The sequence below is a fragment of the Peromyscus maniculatus genome, chromosome 3 (assembly GCF_049852395.1).
Source record: "Peromyscus maniculatus bairdii isolate BWxNUB_F1_BW_parent chromosome 3, HU_Pman_BW_mat_3.1, whole genome shotgun sequence".
NCBI classification, from domain to species: Eukaryota; Metazoa; Chordata; class Mammalia; order Rodentia; family Cricetidae; genus Peromyscus; species Peromyscus maniculatus.
The window spans coordinates 66,298,015-66,318,325 of record NC_134854.1 but is presented as its reverse complement, the minus strand read 5'-3'; the positions used below and the strand labels follow the sequence as shown (position 1 = coordinate 66,318,325).

Sequence of the window (20,311 nt, the reverse complement as noted above, 5' to 3'; positions counted from 1 at the left end):
CTCGTTAGCAAAGGACGTGGGCGTGGCGCCCGGGGCTCGCCAACAGGCTGGAGGGCGGTGGAGCGACCCTGGCCCCCACCCTCCACCCAGCCTTGCTGCCCCCACCCTCCAGCCCAGGTTCCAAGAGGGAGAGAAGCTGCGGGGTTCCCGCTCCCTCCCTGGCCGGCCGGCTGCGCACCACGGAGCAGGAAGCAATCTGGGGCGGAATGGGAGCGGTGCGGAGGCGACAGCCCCCAGAGGACCCGTTCCCGCCGCCGCCTCCCTCCCAGCTCCGCCAGCCGACTTAATTGCGGAGTCCGGATTGATTGGGAATGCAAATGGCAACTGAAATGCAATCTCCACTCCCAGCAGGAGCTAGGGGGAGGGGAAGAAGCCGAAATGGGGAGCACGGGACAGGAGGGCGGGGAAGGGGAGGGGCCATGAATGTGGCGGGGTGAGACCTGACCGGCCAGTGGTGACGTCGGAGTACACCCAGGAGGGGCGCAAGGGTGCATCTGAGGAGAGCTGTGGTCCCCCTCTCTCATGGGCGGGGCCTCCATAATGGGCAGCCCCCCGCCCCCAACACACACACAGGTGGACACACAGATGAACAACCTCATCTCCAGCACAAAAGACAGACACCAGGCCAGACAGCTACCAGGGCCTTGGAGCAGGAGGGGCCTTTCAAAGAAAGTAACACCCAAGTGACCACCTGACTTCCAGGCTGCAAGTTGACAGGACCCTCTCCCCACTCCACCCCTGCACGTGGGGGACTCAGAACAATCCAATCCAGCCTCCAGCTTCTGCAACCCCCAGACAGGAAGTGGAGTGGGAGCCGAGGCCAGGAGTGCTCTCCTTCACTCTTCCAGTGTGTGGGTGAGTGTGATAACACCACCACTCGGAAAGCACCTGCCGCCCTCACCCCTCCACTTCCACACGGCAGGTGACTGGGCTGCATCCACAGCGCTGCAGCAGCGGGAGGCCCTGCACTCCTGGGATGCAGACAGAAACGGTCCTGTCAGGATTCTGTGGACACAGGACCACACAGGCATCCTGAGGACAGGGAGGAGGGGACCCTCATGCTGCCATTCTGTGCTCCCAGTCTTGGCAGTGACTCCCTCCCACAAGACTGACCCGATTGGAACGGTCCCTGCCAGACATAGATTCTGTCAACAGAGATGGAGGGGAGAGCAGGGGAAAGAACAGCGTGGGCCACGTGCTCCCGGCCTCCTCCTCCGGGCCCTCAGAAGCCTCCTGGGACGCTCTCTAAACACCTTCACAGAGCACCAGCACCCTCCCCATCTTAACACATGACTGGGGCAGACACAGGGACTGACTGGCCTGCCCCAACAGCTCACACTGCCAAGGGACCCACAAGTCCCCGGAAGGGTTAAACGTGCCTACAGGCCCTGGCCAAATTCAGCTCTAGTGCTCTGGCCACACCAACCTCTTCTGGGGTCAAAACCTGGCAACATGTCCCTCCACAGCCACCAGATACTCAGAAGACCTGTACCACACCAGTACCAAGAAGGGTCCATGGCACACTCGGGGCAGGTGCCCGCTCATTCAAACGTCACCCACTCCCTGCACTCAGCAGCGCTGGGAAGAGCTCCTATTCAGACAGGTACCACCCCCTTCATCAGTCCACGCCTTTCCCGGCACAGGCGCCCCCATTAGGCCTGGATGACCTAGTGCTGCTCTCAGGGAGTGAGCGACGAGTGATCAGAAGTGACAGCTCTACTACACGTTCTCTTTAGCAGAAGGTACAGAAACCCGCACGCTTTCTTGATAAACACATCTCACCCCTCATCAAACAAGTTTCCATCTGCACAGAGAGGAAGTGACCATGGGACGCCCAGCCCTGAACGAGACATCCATAACACAGCCCCACATCTGACGCTTAGGGAGTGTGACAGAAGAGGGCCAGGAAGGGTCTAAGGACCAGATGACCAAGACAGTGTCTTCTGGACACGCCAGGGATGCTGCCGAGGGAGGAGAACCCGTTTTCTTCAGGGATGAACTCCGACAGGCTGCCTACGCCTCAGCAGTGAGCCTTAAGCCCATATACATACAGGCAGCAGTAACTTGAACCAGTAGGTGAGAAAACAAACAAGGAGCAAGAGATGCTCGCAGTGGCAAACTGCACCCGGGGATCCCGGAAGGGAGCGTCCCTCGGTACTGCCTCTACCTCATGCTCCCTTTTGTCTGCCCTGCGTTTTGTAGCCGAGACTGCCCCCAGGATTCCTTACGCAACCCGAGCTGGCCTCCTGCCTCTGCCTCCCAAGTCCTGGGGTTGCAGACATGTGCCACCATGCCCAGCCCCTTATGTTACTGCCCCCTCCTCTCCAGGTGGTACCAAAGAACCATCCGGTTTGGAAGCCAACTGAGGGCGGCAAGTGGCTCTCTGCTGCTCTCTGGTGGTGATGAGGAGGGAAGACAGCTGTCTAGGGACCCGGTTGTCAGGGACCTCAAGCTTCAGGGACGCCCTGGGGAGGGAGACCCACATTCGGGCAGAGAGGAGACAGAGTGCTGACCTGCTTGATGGGGATGGCCCGGCCGCTGCCTATGCTGTCCCCTTTGCACTCGGCGGCCTTCTTCTCCCGCTCCGGGTCGGCACCTTTTCGAGACTGAAAGAGAAAAGAGGTGGCGTGTTAGAGGTCTGGGGCCTTTGGGGGAGAACAGCCCGCCTGCATCAGTTCCCCACCATCCCACATTCCTCCCTCTCCTGGGCAGCCCTAGCTCTGGGTCGGGCCTGGGCGGCGGGTCGGGAAGGAACCGAGACACGAGTATTCCAATGGGTTTATTCTTACACACGGCACCATACAGAGCAGCACAGGTCACTGAGCCGGGCCCGCCCCTCACAAAGAGCAAGGACGTGAAATACGGAGGGCGCGATTGGAGCACGCAGCCCAGGGGCTGGAGTGTAAGTGAAGGGAGGGGCGAGGAGAGGTGGCCCCGTGGGGCTGAGGGCTGGCCAGGAGCACAGGGCGCGACAACCAGGGAGAGCAAAGTCCGGAAGTGAGCGGGCAGGGGCTCGTTTGCGGCACAGACACATGGCACCGAGCGCGTCGGTGTGGCCCGAGGGGCACAGTGGATGGAGAGAGAGAGGAGAGAGGCCAGAAGAGGCCCTACGCCCTGCCAAGCTCCTGGGGCAGAGTCCACCCAAATGCGGATCCTAGGAAACAGGGGAAGGGGCCAAAAAGAGGGGGCAAGGCAAGCGCGGTGGCGGCGGCGGCTTCCGGAGCAGGAGCAGGAACGGCAGAAGTCCATGCAGGAAGGAGCAGAGGAGGGGAGGGGCAGGAAAGCTCCCCCCAGGAGCAGCTGGGCCAGCGGGCTTGAGCGCCCCCGCCCCTCTGGGCCTCGTCGCTCTGGCCGGCCGGCGTGGGCCGAGCTCCCTTCTTCTCCATTCAGCGAGCCTGGCGCAGCGTCCAGCCGGGCCTGGTCCCCCGGCAGCCCCCAGCGCGGGCGGGCTCCGGCGTTCCTAGCCTTCCCTGGGGGTGGGGTTAGTTACAAAGGTTCCTGTGGGTCTCTGGAGCGGGGAGCTCGGCGGCCGCTTCTCATCTGAGAGCAGTCCCAGGGCCCGGCCCGCCTCCGGCCCCGCACAGGGGGAATGTCCAGAGGTGCTGTGTGTCACCACCTGGTCTTCTAATTTGGAAGGAGTTGGAAAGGCCTTTTTGTTGATGAAAAGTTGGAAACAGTGGCACATATCTGCAAATATCGAAAGAATAAAGATTTTGGCAAGTTATACTTAAGCCCCGCAAAAGTTGGTCAGCACTGGTGAGGGCAGAGACCCAGGCGCCTGGGGAGAGGCGGCGGCAGCGGGATGAAGAGGAGGAGGATTGGAGGAGGAGGAGGAGGAGGAGGAGGAGGAGGAGGAGGTAGGAAAAGGAAAGGAGGAGGAGGAGGCCGCCAGCTGCTGGGCATCTGTGGCCCAGCAGTCCATGTCAGCAGGGAATGTTCACCACTCTGCTGCCCGGGCCCCATCCCTCCTATTTTCCCAGGTTGCCAGAAGCCAAGGCACAGGGTCCGGACAAAGGAGGAATGCAACTGCAATGTGTGAGAAAGCCCAGCAGGGGGAGCACGAAGAACTGGGCAAAACTGCTCAAGATTACATTGCTGCCCAGCAGCTAGCTCTACAGACAACACCTGCCTCCAGACCCCTCCGGGGCTAAAGCCCTCTGCCCCTTTGGCCTCAGGAGGAGGAACTGTTGTCATTGGGTCTCCAGGCTGAATGGCTGGTCAGGATGAGTGTGATGAGCCCTACCCCCAGCCAGGCTGGTAAGCCAAGGGGCTGTCAACCACCAGAAAACCCCAGGAGCCCAGAGTGGCACCTCCCCATGAAGGATGGGAACTGGAACCAGGGCAAGAGTGGCAACAAATGAATACATGGCGTCATGAAGGGGAGACTGGGGACATCACAACCATGCCCAGCGAGAAGTCACCAGTCACAGAACAGGCAGCAGACAACAGGACCTCCTGGAGCAGGTGTAGCCCCTCCAGGAAGGATGAAGGAAGGGTGGCCCCAACAGCAACGATGGGGTGAATTCCCAAGATACACCCATAGAGCTGAACATGCCTTGAGGCTGTCTCAGGGACAATGGCGCAAGTGAGGTCACCATGGAAATGATGGAAAGAAAAAATAAGGTTGCCACTGTGAAGATGGAGAAAATGGATGGGCCTGGAGGGAAGGCCGTGCTCGAAGCAGCAAGGGGTGGTGGTGGTGGTGCCAGGCGGTACAGCTGAGGCAGGCAGGCAGCAGCGTACACATGGAGGGAGCCCGAAGGTCCCGTGGCGAGGAGGCCAAGCAGGGAGGCGGGGATGCCCTGACGTTGAACCAGCCAGTGGGGGAAGATGGGAGGATGTTAAGAATGGAGTCAAGGCAGTGGATGATTGAGACACAATGCTGATGCTGGGGGCTGGGCTGTGGAGGGTGCCCATGGTGTCACTGGGGCCCAGGCACCCAAGGGCTTTACAGCAGCAGGTAGCGGCAGCGGTGTGGACATGAGCAGGCAGCCACCAAGACTCTGCATATCTCAATGGATGGAACAGAACAGAAAGGAGAAGCCGTGGGTCTGCAGGGTCGGAGCTGGGTAAGCACAGTGTGCCCCAACAACAGCAGCAGGAGCCGTCAGCAGAAAGAGGCCAGTGAGCGCGCACACCAGGAGCCAGCAGACAGAGGGATGCAGGGCAGAGGTATGTCAAGCAGGGTGGATGTGAGAATGGAGGACAGAGGCCCAGGGGCACTGGCTCTGTCTGGGCAGGGTCCAGAAAGTCTAGCCTGGCCGGCTGGATCCGGGCCCAGGCCAAGAGCCAAGCCCTGGCTCTCAGAAAGAGGGGTGCAGTGATGCGGAGGGACGGGCTGCTCACCCACCTTTTGTCTGCCCACAGCTCCTGGAACAGTCCAGCCAGAGCCCCACAGAAGGGCCACAGCCAGGCCAGGGAGGGGCACGGTGTGTAAAAACTGGGTGGGTGGGTGGGTGGGTGGGAGTGGTAAGTTCAGGGGCCAAAGAGCTGAGGGGCTGGCCCCGAGCAGGGAGGCTCAGTGGAGCCCGGGTAGGGGCATGAGGTTGGCGGGGAAGGGCAAGGAGCTCACAAGGAGACAGGACAAACCTGAGCGGGAGGCACGAGGCAGCGTGGTGAAGCCCAGGAAAAGATGGCTAAGCCTTTGTTAAACCAATCACAGCGGTGGGTGGGAAGCATGAATGTTCCCCTCGGCAGTGGGGTAACGGAAAAAGAGCCGGAAGGCGGCGGACGGGGAGGCCTGGCTGGGACTCTAGCTGGGCCAGCTAACCCTCTGTGTCGCCTTGGGCAAACAGCCTTCCGGCCTCCGGGTCATTAGCTGTTGAATCAAAGGGGGTCAGGGAAGTTAGGCCACGAGTTCAAAGATCCCTTCAAGCTGATACAGAAACTCTAGGGTTTGGGAGGGAGGCTTCCGGGGGGTGAGCATGTGCACAGGGGGAGGGTCTGAGGGAAGCCCCTCCTGGGCCCAGAGGGGTGGCCTGCAAGATGCTGCGGGTCCACTGAGGAACCTCTAGGAGCCCTGCGTGTCTAAGTGCGCGAGAGACTGCATCCTCTTGACCTGGGGCGGCCTGCCCTCCTGCTCGGGAGCTCGGCGCAGCCCTGCCTGCGCAGTGATGGCAGCTGGGCACGGAGGAGGACGGGCACGTACCGTGAAGATGTTGGAGCGCCTCTTGGACTGCTTGCGGATGGGCGTGGGGGTGGAGGAGGCAGCGATGGTCTCGATGCGCAACTCCCGCTGGCTGATGCTGGGGGTGGAGGGGACTGAGGACGAGTAGTCACTGAAGGCGCTGCTGCCGCCATTCGTGGCCTAAGAATAGAGAGGGCAGCTGAGCGTGACCTGGGCGGGGGGGGGGGGGGGGGCCGCACGAGGGGCAGCAGAAGGGGCCACCGGCTCCTAAAGGTGGCCCTGAGGGGGGCTGGCATGTCCTGGAGGCCAGCAGAGCCCAACTGCTAGCTGCCACGAGGAACTTGACCTCTTTGGTCTGGGGCTCTGGAAGGGACTGGATGGGGATGCTTCTGTGGCAACCTGAGAACTCCGTCGGGGGCACAAGCTAACATTCCAAAATCAGGGACGGAGCCTGAGAGTGAACAAGCAGTGGCATCATAGTTTGCAGGTGGTCTGGGACTAGAAAGTAGGTCACCATTTCTGAATCCGCAAAATCGGGGGCAGAAGGGCCGAGGGGGTTGGGTTCCCGGAGCTGGGGCTGGGCTCAGGGTGTCGGGCAGTCTCGGGTTTACTTTGACAAGGTGTATGGCATAGAATAGCAGCGGGAAAGCGTCAGGACCCGTCTGAGGTACAGTGCAGAACAGAGCAAAGGCTGCCGCGCACAGCACAGTAAGCTGCAGGTGGGGATGGAAGAGGAGGAGAAAGAGGAAGCCAACAACGTTTATAGGATGGAGACAGAGCACACAAGTGTCTTCCCAGGACAGAGAGAGGGTGCGTGGAAATCAGGCCTCACTAGAGTGCCAGGCCCATCTCCAATACTAAACGGACCAAGGGAGTGCAATGTACCCCTGGCCTCAGCAGCCTCCTAAGGGCAGGCCCACGGCAAAGGGGCAGGGTGTGACCTTGGCCCTGTTTGGTGGAGGGTAGGTGTACCACATAAAGATATAAAGACATTCTTCTCTGCCCCCTCCTTCCCCCTCCTCCCTCCTCTTTTCATTGAGGAATGGTGTCAAGAATCCTTGTGCCTTCTCACAAGTCCTAAGAAGAAGGGTCCTGGCACTGGAGCCAGGCTGTCATTAGAAAGCATAGTGGCTGATCACTAGGCACTGTGGATGACTCTGGGCTTGCAGCAAAGGGCGGCGAGGCAGAGCAGGAAGGGTATGCAGCTATGAAACAAGCACTGGCCCACACGTCAAGTGTCAGACACAGACAAGTGTCCAAATGATACGGGAGGACATGCAATGGCAGGGGCAATCTGCACATTCCCAGTGCAGCTGAAATCCAAGCCCCCTCATGAGGATGTGCTGCTCTTCACATAAAAACACGGCCACGGGGCACAGAGGGCTAGTCTTAGTGCCCGGCGGGCTTGGGGCTGTCAGCCGCTTCCTCCTCTCTGGGAAGAAGGCACCGCACCTGCAACCAAGTGGAAGTGTTTGTCCACTAGAGAAGACAGGGTCAGGCCTGCCTTAAAGGGGAGTGCTGAGCACACCAGAACTTTCTTTCCTTTCTGTGCCGGCTACATAAGGTCTCCTTAAGCGGTAGCTTAGGAGGCCATTTAAAGGGAGCTCACTGGAGCATGTGTTTGTGATGCCCTAGCTAAAATAGCTGGGGTGGGGAGAAGACGGTGGGGTGAACAGCATGGAAACTGGGACAAGGGGCAGTCACCACAAGGAAAAGGCCAGACCAAGGCCAACCATGCAGACTACACAGACCTGGAGCCACAAGCAAGGTGACGAGTTTAGAGATGAGCAAGGGTAAGCATGAGGCAGAGGGGCTGAGAAACAGGCAAACAAGGCAAACAGGCCAGGGAGTACCGGGGAGGGGGGAGCGCACCTGATTGATATGTACAGCCGGGATAGAGGCAGCGGACACGGCCGAGTGGCTGGGTGAGTTGGGCAGGGACTTGCAGGGCCCAATGGCCAGCTGCTGCTTCTTCCGCAAGGCTACCACTTTCTGGGCCACTGCAGGGAACAGCAAAGTCAATTCTGCTTGCTGGAGAGAGGGGGAGGTAGAAAGCCCCGCGGGGCGGCTCCCGAGTACACACGGCACTAATGACTTGCGACAAAGCCACCCTCCACCCGGCTCTGGGTTCTGAGTTACCATCCTGGAAGACTCGTTCCACATTGAGCCCATAGGTCGCACACGTTTCGTAATAGGTGCAGCGCTTCAGGTCTGTGGACAGCTTGCGGGCCCTGCTGTCGTCAATGACCCGGGGATTGGCGGCACTGATGGCATCTGTCGGAAGACGGGGGACTCACTCAGCTGGTTGAGAAGCAATAGAGGATCATGCACTGATGGGCCGGCAGAGGAGAACTCAGGTGCTTGAACCTTGTTTCATTCTACTAATGCCTTTTCGAGGGAAAACAAACTTCATTGCTCATTCAATGGACACAAATGTGGGTAGAACCCAGTGTCGTAGCACATGCCTATAATCTGAGATTTGGGAAGCTAAGACAAGAGAACCGCAAATTTAAGGTCGGCCTGGGCTACAGAGTGAGACCTTGTTTCATAAATAAATAATAACAGTGAAAACTATGGACATAATAATCATAGATTTCCAGAGAAAACCAAATTAAAACCTTGGTTTTCAGGCCCCATGGCGGTTAAGAGCCTGTCACTGTTCAGCTGGGGGTGTCAAGGCCTGCTTATGGAGACTTCAACGGTCCACCACCATACCCTGCCATACAGCATGCCCTGCCTCACCCTGTGTGCCCACCAGCACCATGGGCACCTCGCTGGCATTCCGGAAGCTGCAGAGGCGCAGGAAGTAGTTGTACACCGTCTGGAAGCTGATCTCATCCTCCAGGCTGAACACAAACACCACTGCGTCCACCCAGGCAGCAAACTGGGGAGATAAGCAGAGTGAGCACCCACTGCCCTGCTGAACTGGGCATGAGGCAAGCATGTCAAAAGGAGCATCACCTGGAGCTCAGGGGGGCCTCCTTCATCTCGGATCAGCAGCAGGTAACTCTGGCCATCCACCACAATCTCCTTTTTAAATCGACCTCCTAGGACAGAACAGAGGTCAGGACCAAATGTGGAGAAGGGAACACACACGTGTGTGTGTTCCCGGGGAGAAGGGAAGAGGATGGGCCAGGAGAGGAGTGAGCTCCACAGAGACACAATGATGGAGGAACAGGCAACCCATGGCCAGCCTCTAGGGCAGCCCAGTCTATGACGCTCACCTTCAGGGGACTCTTCCTGGACGTAGGTCCCTGTCAGATATCGGTGCACCAAGGCTGACTTCCCACTAGACAGGTTCCCCACTATACCCTGCAGAAGTGGAATGGGGAAATGGGTGGTCAGAAGGCACAGGACAAAGGGAGACTGCTGCTTAAGAGTAAGGAAGGACCATGCAGGTTGGAAAGGTAGAAAGAGGCCCAGGAAATGCCAGGGGAGGGAGGGAGGCCACCGAGGAAAGAATGGCAGCCAGGAGAACCAATGTCCAGACCCACAACCTAAATAAAGCCTGGCCCACCCAGCCCCCGGGCCTCTGGGCCTCCCATGGGCCCACTCACCACTTTAAGCTCCGGCACAGAGCGGCTCAGGGTCCACTCCTGGCTGTTCACAAATGAGTCTGCAAAGACAGACAGAGCCATCCATCAGGGCCAGAGCGCTCCACAGGCCTGCCCTAACCGTCACCACCGCCACCTACAACACCCGTCTGTCAGGCAAGGCCAGAGGAGACTACTGTCCTCCACGGGACCTTGACCCTCACCCCTAACTCCCTAGGGAACAGAGCAGACAATGCGCAGGGCAGGGCTGTGAGCAGAGACTCATCCTGCCTGTACCGGGCTGCTGCCCCTCCTTGTCTTCTTCATGGTCCATCAGGGGCATAGATTCCACATGAGCTCACCTGGCCTGGTGCCTGGATGTCTCTCACCCAGGTGAGAGGCTACTCTAGCAGGTCTCAGACCAGACCCAAAATAGGCAGGGCCCTGGCAAGGGGGACCAGTCTCCTTCCTGCGAGTAGGAACAGCTCACCCTTGGCAGGGTGGGGCCACCTACCACATTCCTGAGCCAGGGTGAAGAGGGAGGAGTCTCACCTGGCCCTGGACTGTAAAGGCAGGTCCAATGAGGCACATCTGCCAGGCCCTGCCAGGGCTTCTCCCCAGCGCCTCTGCAGGAGACCAGCCCCCCGGGCTCCCTCTCACTAGACCACACCCAGCACCACTGGCCCCCTAGACTCTCGAGGTCCTCCGGAAGGAAAGCCTCTTGCTACTCAGTGCCCCCGACCGACCTGACAGCCAGTGCTCGTTGATTCCCCAGCAAGCCTAGATGGCCTGGCCTGGGCTGGACTTGGGGCAGTGCTTGCTGACCTGCCCGGCTCCCACTCACTGGCCCGGCCCACAGATGTTTCACAGCATTATCTCATTCAAGTCCACAATCAGTCCCTGACCTCAGCTGCAGAGGCAGCGAGAGCGAGAGGTCCCAGCTCCCAGTTAGGGAAACTCTCCAGTCCAGCCTAGAGCTCCGTCCCTGAGCAGCCATACTGTACTCTATCCACTGTGTAGAGAGAGGGTGGCATTGTAACCCAGGCCCTTCAGGTCTCCTAGAACACCACGCCAAGATGCTATGAACAGTGCCATTGCCTGGAATTCTCTGCCACTGCTATCTCCTCTGGACACTTCCAACGACCCTAGACATACCAAGTAGGCGGCGAGGGCACTTGGGTCAGACCCAGCTATTCCAGGCAATGTGTACCCACCCGTCTCTACCAGGTAGGTTCAGACACAAACTGTTTTCGGCCGGACTCCAACCAAAGAGGCCACCACCACGGCGCACGGCGTCCCCCCTTACCGCTCGAAGCGCCCAGGAATCCCGGGGCCGCGGCTGCCCGGCGGCTCCACAGCGGCGCCGCCGCCGCGGGTGCGGGCTCCCTCCTGCGGAAGCGGCTGGTGAGCAGCTTCCAGAGGCTGGCGGCGGCGCGGGGGCGGCCGGGCTCCGGCGGCGCGCACGGGCTGTCGGCGCCCAGCAGGTCTCGGCGGCTGGGGAAAGCACCCAGGGAGCTGGCGTCGCCGTCGCTGCGGGTGCGCGTGCGGGGCGGCCGGGCAAGCAGCCCGGACTCGGAGCGCCGTATCTCCTGGCCGCGGCGCAGACGGAAGCTGAAGCTCTTCCTGAGCGCAGACAGGCCGCGCCGGGGACTCTCCGCGCTGCGCCCGCCGCCGCCGCGGAACACCTGCCAGCGCTGGCTACTCCACAGCGACGCGCCCCGCAGGAAGCCCGAGCTCCCCGTGCGGCCAAGCCCTGCGCCCGGCGCCTCCGTCGCCGCCGCCGCCAGCTCTAGACGGTTAACCTCCAGGAACGTCATGCTGGTGGGCCGTGGCCTGGACGCCCGCTCCCCGGCACCGCGGCTGCGCCGGGCGGGCGCGGGGCTGGGCTCCGGGCTGGGCGCCGCCGAGCCGGGCCGTTCCGAGGGCGCAGGGCCCCGACGGCCGTGGCGCGGGCGCAGCAGGCCGAGCAGCAGGCCGCGCGCGCCGGACGCCGCCGAGCCCGGGGTCCCGGAGCACACGCTCCGAGGCCGCGCAGGCTGTTCGCGCGCGGCGCACAAGGCGGCCTGCAGGGCGGCGGCGGTCCGGTCGGTCGGGGCGCTGTGCAGGTCCAGCGAGTCGCAGACGCTGAGGGCGCGGCGGCAGACGGCGGGCCGCTCCCCGCTGCAGCTCTCCCCCGGCGGCCAGCCCCGCTCCATGCTCAGGGCCCACAGGCGATGGCCAGGCCCATGGCGAGGGACGCGGGGCTGGGCCCGGGCCGGGGCCGCGGCCGGGGCGCACGGACCTCCGGCCTCTGGGCACCTGGTGCGGGCCAACCGAGTCCCTCAACTCCTCCACCTCAAGCCTGCAAGCCCAGACCTGGAAGGGCCTGGAGCCAGCCTAACCAGGAGAGGCGGCAAGTCTGGCCTGGAACACCCAGGAACGGCGGCGCAGGGCAGCCGGCCTACTAGGGCAGCCCCTGGGAGCCCTCAGAAAACAGGAAATTCCTGCCAGGGCTCCTCCTAAGACTGGGCAGGTAGGTGAGGAGCTGTCATTAAGAGCAGGCCAAATAAATAACAGTCCCCAAGCACACCCCCCACAAAGCACCGTTTTGGAGAAAAGTTAGCCTTTTTTTTTTCATTCTCCAAAGAGAGGGGACCAAAACCAAGGACCCCAGGGCCAGCCAAATTCGTTAGAAGCCCAAATTCTAAGCCAGGAGACAGACAGGCAAGTCTTGTGCCATCTCTGAGCTTCAGAAGGCTGTCTATAAACTAGAGAACTTAGCAAAGTGACAGTATCTCCATTTTCGGCTCTGACGTTCTTAAGGCTGAGGGGTGCTTGACGCTACAGCAGTTGCTGTCCATGACTGAGGAAGTCTTTTTCTTTGGAGATTATAAAACGCAGAAGATACATTTCTGTTTGGACTAGACCAAAGGGCAGCAGGAAAAGCCAAGGGCAAAACCTCAGTGCCCGGGAGTAACTCCTGAGCCCCTGCTGCCTAGCTAGGCCCAGGTGACAGCAGTGACAATTTGTGGTCACTGCCTGAGCTGACACTGGGAACTAAAACCCCCTCATTTCAGTGTCTTTTAAGCATTCGTAGTCTGGGCTGCACACAGTATCCAGACAATTCAGGTTCACCCCAGGATGGGGCAGAAGCTCCATACTATGATGGCCATGGCACTATCAGCACACTGAGTCCCCTGGCCCAGACAGCCAGCTTCCATCCTCCAGAGGACAGCCACGCGCACCGCGCACAGATTGGGAGAAACCAGTTTAGGTTAGCGCTTGATTGAGTGTCCCTGGAAACTGATGATCCTCCCGGTTGTCTCCACCTAGCCCAGCCCAACTCCACGTCCCATCCAGTTTCAGAATCCCATGGTCCCAGAGAGAATGAGCAGATGAAAGAAAGCAGCACATTCCTGAGGGGGCTGGCTTAGGGGGAATGCCTGGGAAGGCAGGGCCTCTCCAATCAAGGTGCTCCCAGAAGGGAGAGCTGGAAACTTTCAAGTCCTGGGCTGGATCTCTGGGGCATTCTTCATTCTTGTTGGGGCATTCTGTGATCTCATGGGACTAGTTATTAGGAGTGGAAGGGATGGTTGCTTCCCTGTTCCTCACAACAGATGTAATAGGCGGTTCCACAGAGGAGCCTTTCCCAGGATCTCAGGCAGGCCCAGCACACCGACACCACTCCAGCACTCTTGACTCACACTCTCTAATGTCAAGTCAGCCCACCTTCCTGAGCTGCAGACTAGAGGATGCAGTCTGTTTACCTTAACTTCCTGTGCCGGTTGGCTCTGTCAACCTGACACAGACCTAGACACATCTGGCAAGAGGGAATCTTTGTTTTTTCTTCTGAAGTTTTTCCAGACAGGTTTTCTCTGTGTGTAGCCCAGGCTGTCCTAGAACTCACACTGTCGACCAGGCTGGCCTCCAACTCATATCCTCCTGCCTCTGCCTCCCAAGTGCTGGGATTAAAGGCGCGCGCCATCACATCTGGTAGAAGAGGGGATCTAAATTGAGAAAATGCCTCCATAAGATTGCCAAGTGGTGGTGGGGGGGTCTTGTTTAATGATTACTACGGTGTGGCAGGGCTCCACCTCCTGTGGGTGGGGCCACCCCGGGCAGATGTCCTGGGTCTGTAAGAAAGTGGGCCGAGCAAGCCGTGAGGAGCAGGCCAATGAGCAGCGCTCCTCTGTGTGCTCTGCTTTAGTTCCTGCCCTGACTTCTTTCAATGATGGACTGTGATGTGGAAGCGGAAGGCAAAGCAAGGCTTCTCCTTCCTAAGGTGCTATGGTCACGGTGTTTATCACAGTAACAGAAACCTGACTAAATGGTTCCCTGTCTCCATCTGTCTGTCCTATCTGTCCCATGCATAGGAACGATTCTTCCACAAAAGAACACAACTGCCCAGAACAGCCCCTCCCCAAATGAAAATGCAAGCACAAGGCAGTAGCTGAGGAGCCAGTGTTGAGGACAAGGTGCCTAGCGGGTGGGCTGTTTGGGGGGGGACGGGATGGCATGGCACGGGACAGCTGGGAGGGGCGTGTTGTACACAGCAGCCATGTACACACATTCACACACCTGCTCCAAATGCACGTGATAATCACAACTCTGCTCCACACAGCCGTTACCTACAAAGAGCAATAAATAACGCTGTCCGTGAAAGCTCTGTGCCAGAACTGTCCAAACAGGACCCAAACCCACAAAACCAGCTCCCTCAGGGCAGCTGTTTCTTATAGCTCTCTTAAGTGCCAGGCTGCATCTGTCCCACAGGGGCTGAGGGGCTCCTTTGGAAGTCTCTGAAGGATTAGTGATGAATCTCTCACAGACCCTGACTGCATTCTAGGTCAGGATGAACAATTTCTTCCTTGGCCAGAGTGTGCAGAAGGCAAGCACTGAGCAACCCTCTGGCCCTGTTCAGCCCGGGGCCTAAAGCCCCCTGCACAGAGGTCTCTGGGCACAGAGAAGGCCTAGGCAGAAAGAGAAGACCCCGTGGGCAGGGATGAGATGTGAGCCACACCTGGGAAGAGAATACTGATTCCTCAGCAGAGGCGGAGGGCAGCTCAGCCGAACTCCCAGGGGCCTCCACCTAGTCTCCAGTCACCTAGTGCCTGCTCCGGATGCACTGATGAGCTCGTGACTGCCACAGCCTACACAATCCACAAGAAACTGGTGGCTGTCATTCTACAAGAGAGAGGAAGGAGAAGCTTCTGCTTGGAGACCACGGCTTGCACCTGGCTTCCCAAGGAATGGATTAGGTGTCTTCAGGTGTGGCCTGTGTGTGTCCACCGAGCCTCCAAGACCAGCCCGGCTCTTTCTGGCCACAAGGTGGCAGCAGAACATCTTCCTGCAGCAGGCACGCTAGCAGCAGGGCCCTTGGGCTGGCCACACAGCTCTAAGTTGCCGGAGGCATATAGTGCACCTCCCTAGGATGGAGGCAACTGATGCGTCTGGCGGGCTCCTCCCACAACACAGGGATCCTGGTCAGGTGTCAGGGAACCAAGAGAAAAAGTCCTTGGGTTGGGGACACTGCAGTGACAACTCACCTCAAAGTTCCGCCTCCAAATTGCTTCTGCCCAGGCAAATGGCAGGGCACCGGCCCCTAGTGCTCAAGCCAAAGAAGCAAGGACACCCATGCCTAGTCCCACCACCTCATACTGACCCTGGCCGTTCTGTCGCACTCTCTCCCAGAGGCTCCTTTGTCCAGTGGTCCACCTATGCCACCACATCAACTTCCTAACGGTCTCCTTACACCCGTCTGCCACCACACTGACATATACATTCATGCCCACTGGGAGTTACGACCTTTTAAAACCACGACCTTGTCACTGCGAGCGAAGCGCTGCAGTCCACGCCACCCTGTACTCCGCCCATGTGTCTGCACCCTGACCCTGCCTGATCTCGCCATCATTGCCCTTACCTCCACCTCTCTGTACAGTCTCCACCCCTTCCTGTCCTTCTGGTCACCGGGATCTCAGTGGAACTGTCCCTCCCCTGGAAGACTACAGGATCTCAGCGGTCCCTGTCAATACCATCTAACTCTCCACGCCGAGAGTTCTTCCTCACGTGCTTTTTGCTTCCCAGCGGAACTCCACAGAGTTTCAGCAACACATGAATTATGTACCGGGCTTTCCTAAGGAGAAGGAGATGGGCCTCAGAGAGACAGTTCCTGGCGGGGACAGTCTGTTGAGACAGTAAGTCACAAGGAGCACGATCCACACAAGCCCAAAGAAGAAGAGCACAATCTGGGCTCAAACTCCCCCTCCAGCACCGTGATGGATTAATATTAATTATCAACTTGACAGAAACTAAAATCACCCAGGAGTCCAACTGCTGAGCAAGTCTGTAAGGAAGTCTCTAGGTTGGATGAGCTGAGGTGGAAAGGCGCACGCCTGAATCTGGGTGCCACCCTTCCGTAAGCTGAGTCCTGGACTGAAAAAGGAAAGAGGGAGTTGACAGCAGCAGTCATCTCTCCTTGCTTCTTGACTTCAGAACGCGTGGCCAGCTGCCCCACATCCCACTGCCATGCTTCTCCCTGCGATGGACGGTACACTCAAACTGCAAACCACGACAAACCTTTCCTTTTGGCCAGGTATTGGGTGGCAGCAACACAAAACCAGCTAATACAGGACCTGCTGGCTGTGTGACCCCTGCCTCCACCGAAACCTTGCCGAACCCCAGATTTGGTGTATAAAACAGAAAACTCCCACCTTCCCAGCTCAAGCTGGACACAGAGCAACGGCAGGGTCTTGGGGCCTGGTGGGCAGCAGGAACAGGAAAAGGTGCGGGTCCCTCAGGGTAGGAAAGGGTCGTGAGAGACGGGTGGTTAAAACCAGTGCCAGATGCCTACAGGCTAGGTAGGAACTCAGCCCAGGGCCTGCAGCTTCACACCTCACAGGGCAGCCAAGCCCAGGCTGGTCTCCTCTGCCTTTACTCTAGCATTCCAAGCTGGGGGACCCTGGAGATTTGAGGTCCTACCTCCAGATCTCAGACATAACCTGTGAAAATGGTTATTTCATGTGGTTACTTAAGATGATGAGATCAGACTGGAGTAGAGTGGGCACCTGACCCTGACCACAGTGTCCTTGTAAAAAGGGGACATTTGGCCTAACCATGCAGGAGGATGCTAATATAAAGAGGCACAGTAGAGCTGGAGATGCAGCTCAGCTAGCAGAGTGTTTGTTTAGTATGCACAAAGCCCTAGTAATGATCCCCAGCACAGCATAAGCCAGCCACTTAGAGCACCCTGTCATCCCAATCCTCAGAAGGCAGAAGGATCAGAGTTCAAGATCATTCTCAGCTCCAGTGAGTAGAGGCCAGCCGGGGCCACACTGAGACAGAAGGAGAAGACGATGGCCATCGTCAAGGATGTGACAGATGTGCTCCTAGTACCTTCAGAAGCAGTGTGGCCCTCATGGTGTCTTGATTTCATTGGACTTTTGCATTACTGAAGTAAGACAATGAACTGCTCTCTGGCTCATGGTAATTTGTTATGATTCTTTGCCCAAGGAAACTATAAAATAAGGACCTTATAGAAAAACCTCTATGCTGAGATGGCTTTTAGGAGGTTTCCAGTTCCCTTCAGCCTGCCGGGATTCCAGGCCAGAATCCACAGCTTAGTTTTTTGGAGGTGGTAACTGTGATGCTCAGAGAACGGAAGTGTGCTACCCAAGGTTGCACAGCCTGTGGGTGGTGGAGCCCAGACCAGGCCCAGAACTCCAGATTCCGTGGTCAAAACCTCAGGCTTCCGAGAGATATATCTCCTAGCACTGTTAAGTGAGATTGCATGACTTCTTGTAGCCAGCTGTGGCAGCTCCAGAGAGACAGGGCAGAGACTTCTGCCTGCACTTCTAAGGCCTTGGGAATGCTCCTAATGCTGGCCCTGCTCTGACTTGCACCAGCAGCCCTACACCTGTGTGTGTGTGTGTGTGTGTGTGTGTGTGTGTGTGTGTGTGTGTGTGTGTGTGTGTGCGTACACTTGCTGGTTCCTCTTTAATCCAATTCAGACCTTCTGGGCCAGAAAGCAGTGATTTTGCAGCAGCACCCCTGACCTATTTCCCTCTTTCATGTGATTTTTTGTTTGTTTGTTTGTTTGTTTGTTTGTTTGTTTGTTTGTTTAGATAGGGTTTCTCTGTGAAGCCCTGGCTGTCCTGGAATTCACTCTATAAACCAGGCTGGTGGTGAACTCACAGAGATTCACCTGCCTCTGCCTCCCAAGTGCTGGAACTAAAGGTGTGTGCCATCACTGCCTGATCTTTCATCTGTTTTTAAAAATGGTCTCTTCCTTCAAAACTGAATACACACAGCCAGATGTGGGGGCTCATGCCTATAATCCTAGCACTGAGGATGCTAGGCTGAGGCAGGATCACCATGAATCTGGAGCCGGGCTACTAGAGTAAGACTGTCTTTTTTAAAAGGCAACCAAGCAAACAAACAAACAAAAAATAGCTGAAGTCCTATGAACTAAAATTCTGCTTCACAGCCAGGCAGTGGAGGGACACACCTTTAATCTCCACACTTGGAGGCAGAGACAGGTGGATCTCCGTGAGTTTGAGGCCAGCCTGGTCTACAGAGCGAGAGCGAGTTTCAGTACAGCCAGAGCTGTTACACAGAGAAATCCAGTCTCAAAAAACCAAAATACATACATACATACATACATACATACATACATACATACATACATACATAAATAAATAAAATTCTGCTTCACTTAGCTGAATGGGTTTCTATTTCTCTTTTTTCCCCTCCAGCAGTGGGGATTGAACCTAGGGCAGTGGTTCTCAGCCTTTCACACCAGCCCCCTAAGACCATCAGAAAACACAAATATTTACATTAAGATTCATAACAGTAGCAAAATTTTATGAAGTAGCAACGAAAATAATTCTATGGTTGGGGGTCACCACACCATGAGGAGCTGTGTTCAAGGGTCACAGCGTTGGGAAGATTGAGAAGCACTGACCTAGAGCCTCGTGCATTCTGGGCAAGGGCTCTACCACTGAACTACCCTCAGTCTTAAACAGGTCTCTAAGTTCCAGGCCAGCCAGGGTCACATAATAGAGACCCTGTCTCAAAAAGTGGAGGGTCTACAAGTGAAGCTGGAGCTTGGTAGAACGTTTGTCTAGATGCACAAAGACCTGAGTTCAACCCCATGGTAGCACTCCATAAACCTACCATGATGGCATTTATTTAAAATCATAACATTTGGGAGATGTGAGGCTGGAGAATCAGTTCAAGGTCATCCCCAACTACATACATTATGGGGCTCACTCAACATTGTACTCATCCATCAGAAGCATGGCATGCACCCCCAACCCCCCCCCCACACACACCCCACACACACCCAAGCAGAACTTTCAGGTTTTGCTCTACATTTAGGGTTTCTCTGACTGCTAGGAGAGCATCTTTTCATGGTGACTGACCGCATGAGTTTCTTTTTCTTGTCTCTCTTGTCCTATTTTTGGCCTGCTTTTCTCTTGGGTTTTTCAAACCTATTTCTTAACAACTTGCAGGAGCTCTCTGCAGAAGGGTGCATGTTAGCTGCTTATCCAGTACATGCACACTGTGTGATGGGAGATGTAATTACACTGATAGGCTTGTAACGGATTAGAACATGCGAACACTACCACCAGTCATCTGCCAGACAAGAGCGGAACTTGTCGGGGGAAGGGAGAGGCACTCTCTCCACTAACACCCAGCACAACCACAGACACAGGCGAGGCCCTCCAGGTACACTGACGCCACGGGGGAGGGCTGTCACAGTTTGTTCCCAGGGTGTGGATGTATCTCCCTACAACCTAGCTTACTAGCACAGGACAGGAGATAAGCTCTTGGCACAGAAATCTGGTTGCTACTGCTCTACTGCCTCGAATGTTCTGCCATGATGATCAAGTGGCCTAAGCCATTTTTTAAAACTTCTCCATACCTCAGTTTCCCCACCTGAAAAATGGAATCAATAATGCCTTGTAAGGATGGTCCAAACCTTACACTGTTAGGAGAATAACAGGTGTGTGAGGCAGAGAAGTGCCGGACTGAAGTCCCTCTCTCACGGCATTTCTACCTGAGATGGAAGAGCTGGTCCTGCAGCCCCAGCTCAGAATGCTGCAGCTCCTCATCACCCACAGCAAGAGCTGTCAATCTTGTGACATTTGCAGCACAAACACAGGAAGAGCTGGAGTGAGGGGTGGCACGTTTGCGTGGTTTAAAAACACACTACGGCAGCAATTTTCATAATAAAATCACTACTCCAGTGAAACTGTGTCTGGCAGTGCTTGTCAAGGCGGCAGGCTAGTGCTGCACCCACCAGCATCTGCACAGCCACCCTTGCCCCAGGGCCACTAGGCAGCACCCATTTCCAGCCATAATCTGGTGCACTCAGGATTCTGCTAAAACAAGAGACTTTGCTTTCTGAAGGCACAATTCTTTGATGCTAGCTTACCAACACACACACACACACACACACACACACACACACACACACACACACACACACACACTCACGCCCATCTCCCACTTAGAGCAATGGGAGAGTTCTCACATACTCACACCCCAGCCTGGGTACCTGGCCCAGCACTTGCACATTCTAGCTTGTCACAGAAACAGATTGTATTGCTGATCAAGTTTGGGGCACCTTGAAAGAAAAGGCCGTGACACTGTTGTCCCCAGGTTTAGATGGCAC

General features: G+C 57.1%; 1 protein-coding gene across 9 annotated transcripts in view; it reads right to left on the bottom strand.

Annotated features, from left to right (window-relative positions):
* Positions 1-20,311, bottom strand: part of Agap3 (ArfGAP with GTPase domain, ankyrin repeat and PH domain 3) — a 53,794-nt gene that overhangs the window by 18,591 nt on the left and 14,892 nt on the right. For 2 of the 9 annotated variants that reach the window (XM_042273212.2, XM_042273214.2), the window contains exons 2-9: positions 9,685-9,743; positions 9,352-9,439; positions 9,089-9,174; positions 8,870-9,011; positions 8,267-8,401; positions 8,000-8,127; positions 6,149-6,307; positions 2,514-2,606 (exon numbers count right to left, since the gene is read on the bottom strand). In XM_042273212.2, coding sequence (XP_042129146.2) covers positions 2,514-2,606; positions 6,149-6,307; positions 8,000-8,127; positions 8,267-8,401; positions 8,870-9,011; positions 9,089-9,174; positions 9,352-9,439; positions 9,685-9,743 — 890 coding nt within the window. Of the gene's footprint in view, positions 1-2,513; positions 2,607-3,481; positions 3,688-5,589; positions 5,813-6,148; positions 6,308-7,999; positions 8,128-8,266; positions 8,402-8,869; positions 9,012-9,088; positions 9,175-9,351; positions 9,440-9,684; positions 9,744-10,966; positions 11,914-20,311 lie in introns of those variants that run through there. The other 7 variants (XM_042273215.2, XM_042273216.2, XM_076566694.1 and 4 more) reach the window with 6 other exon arrangements.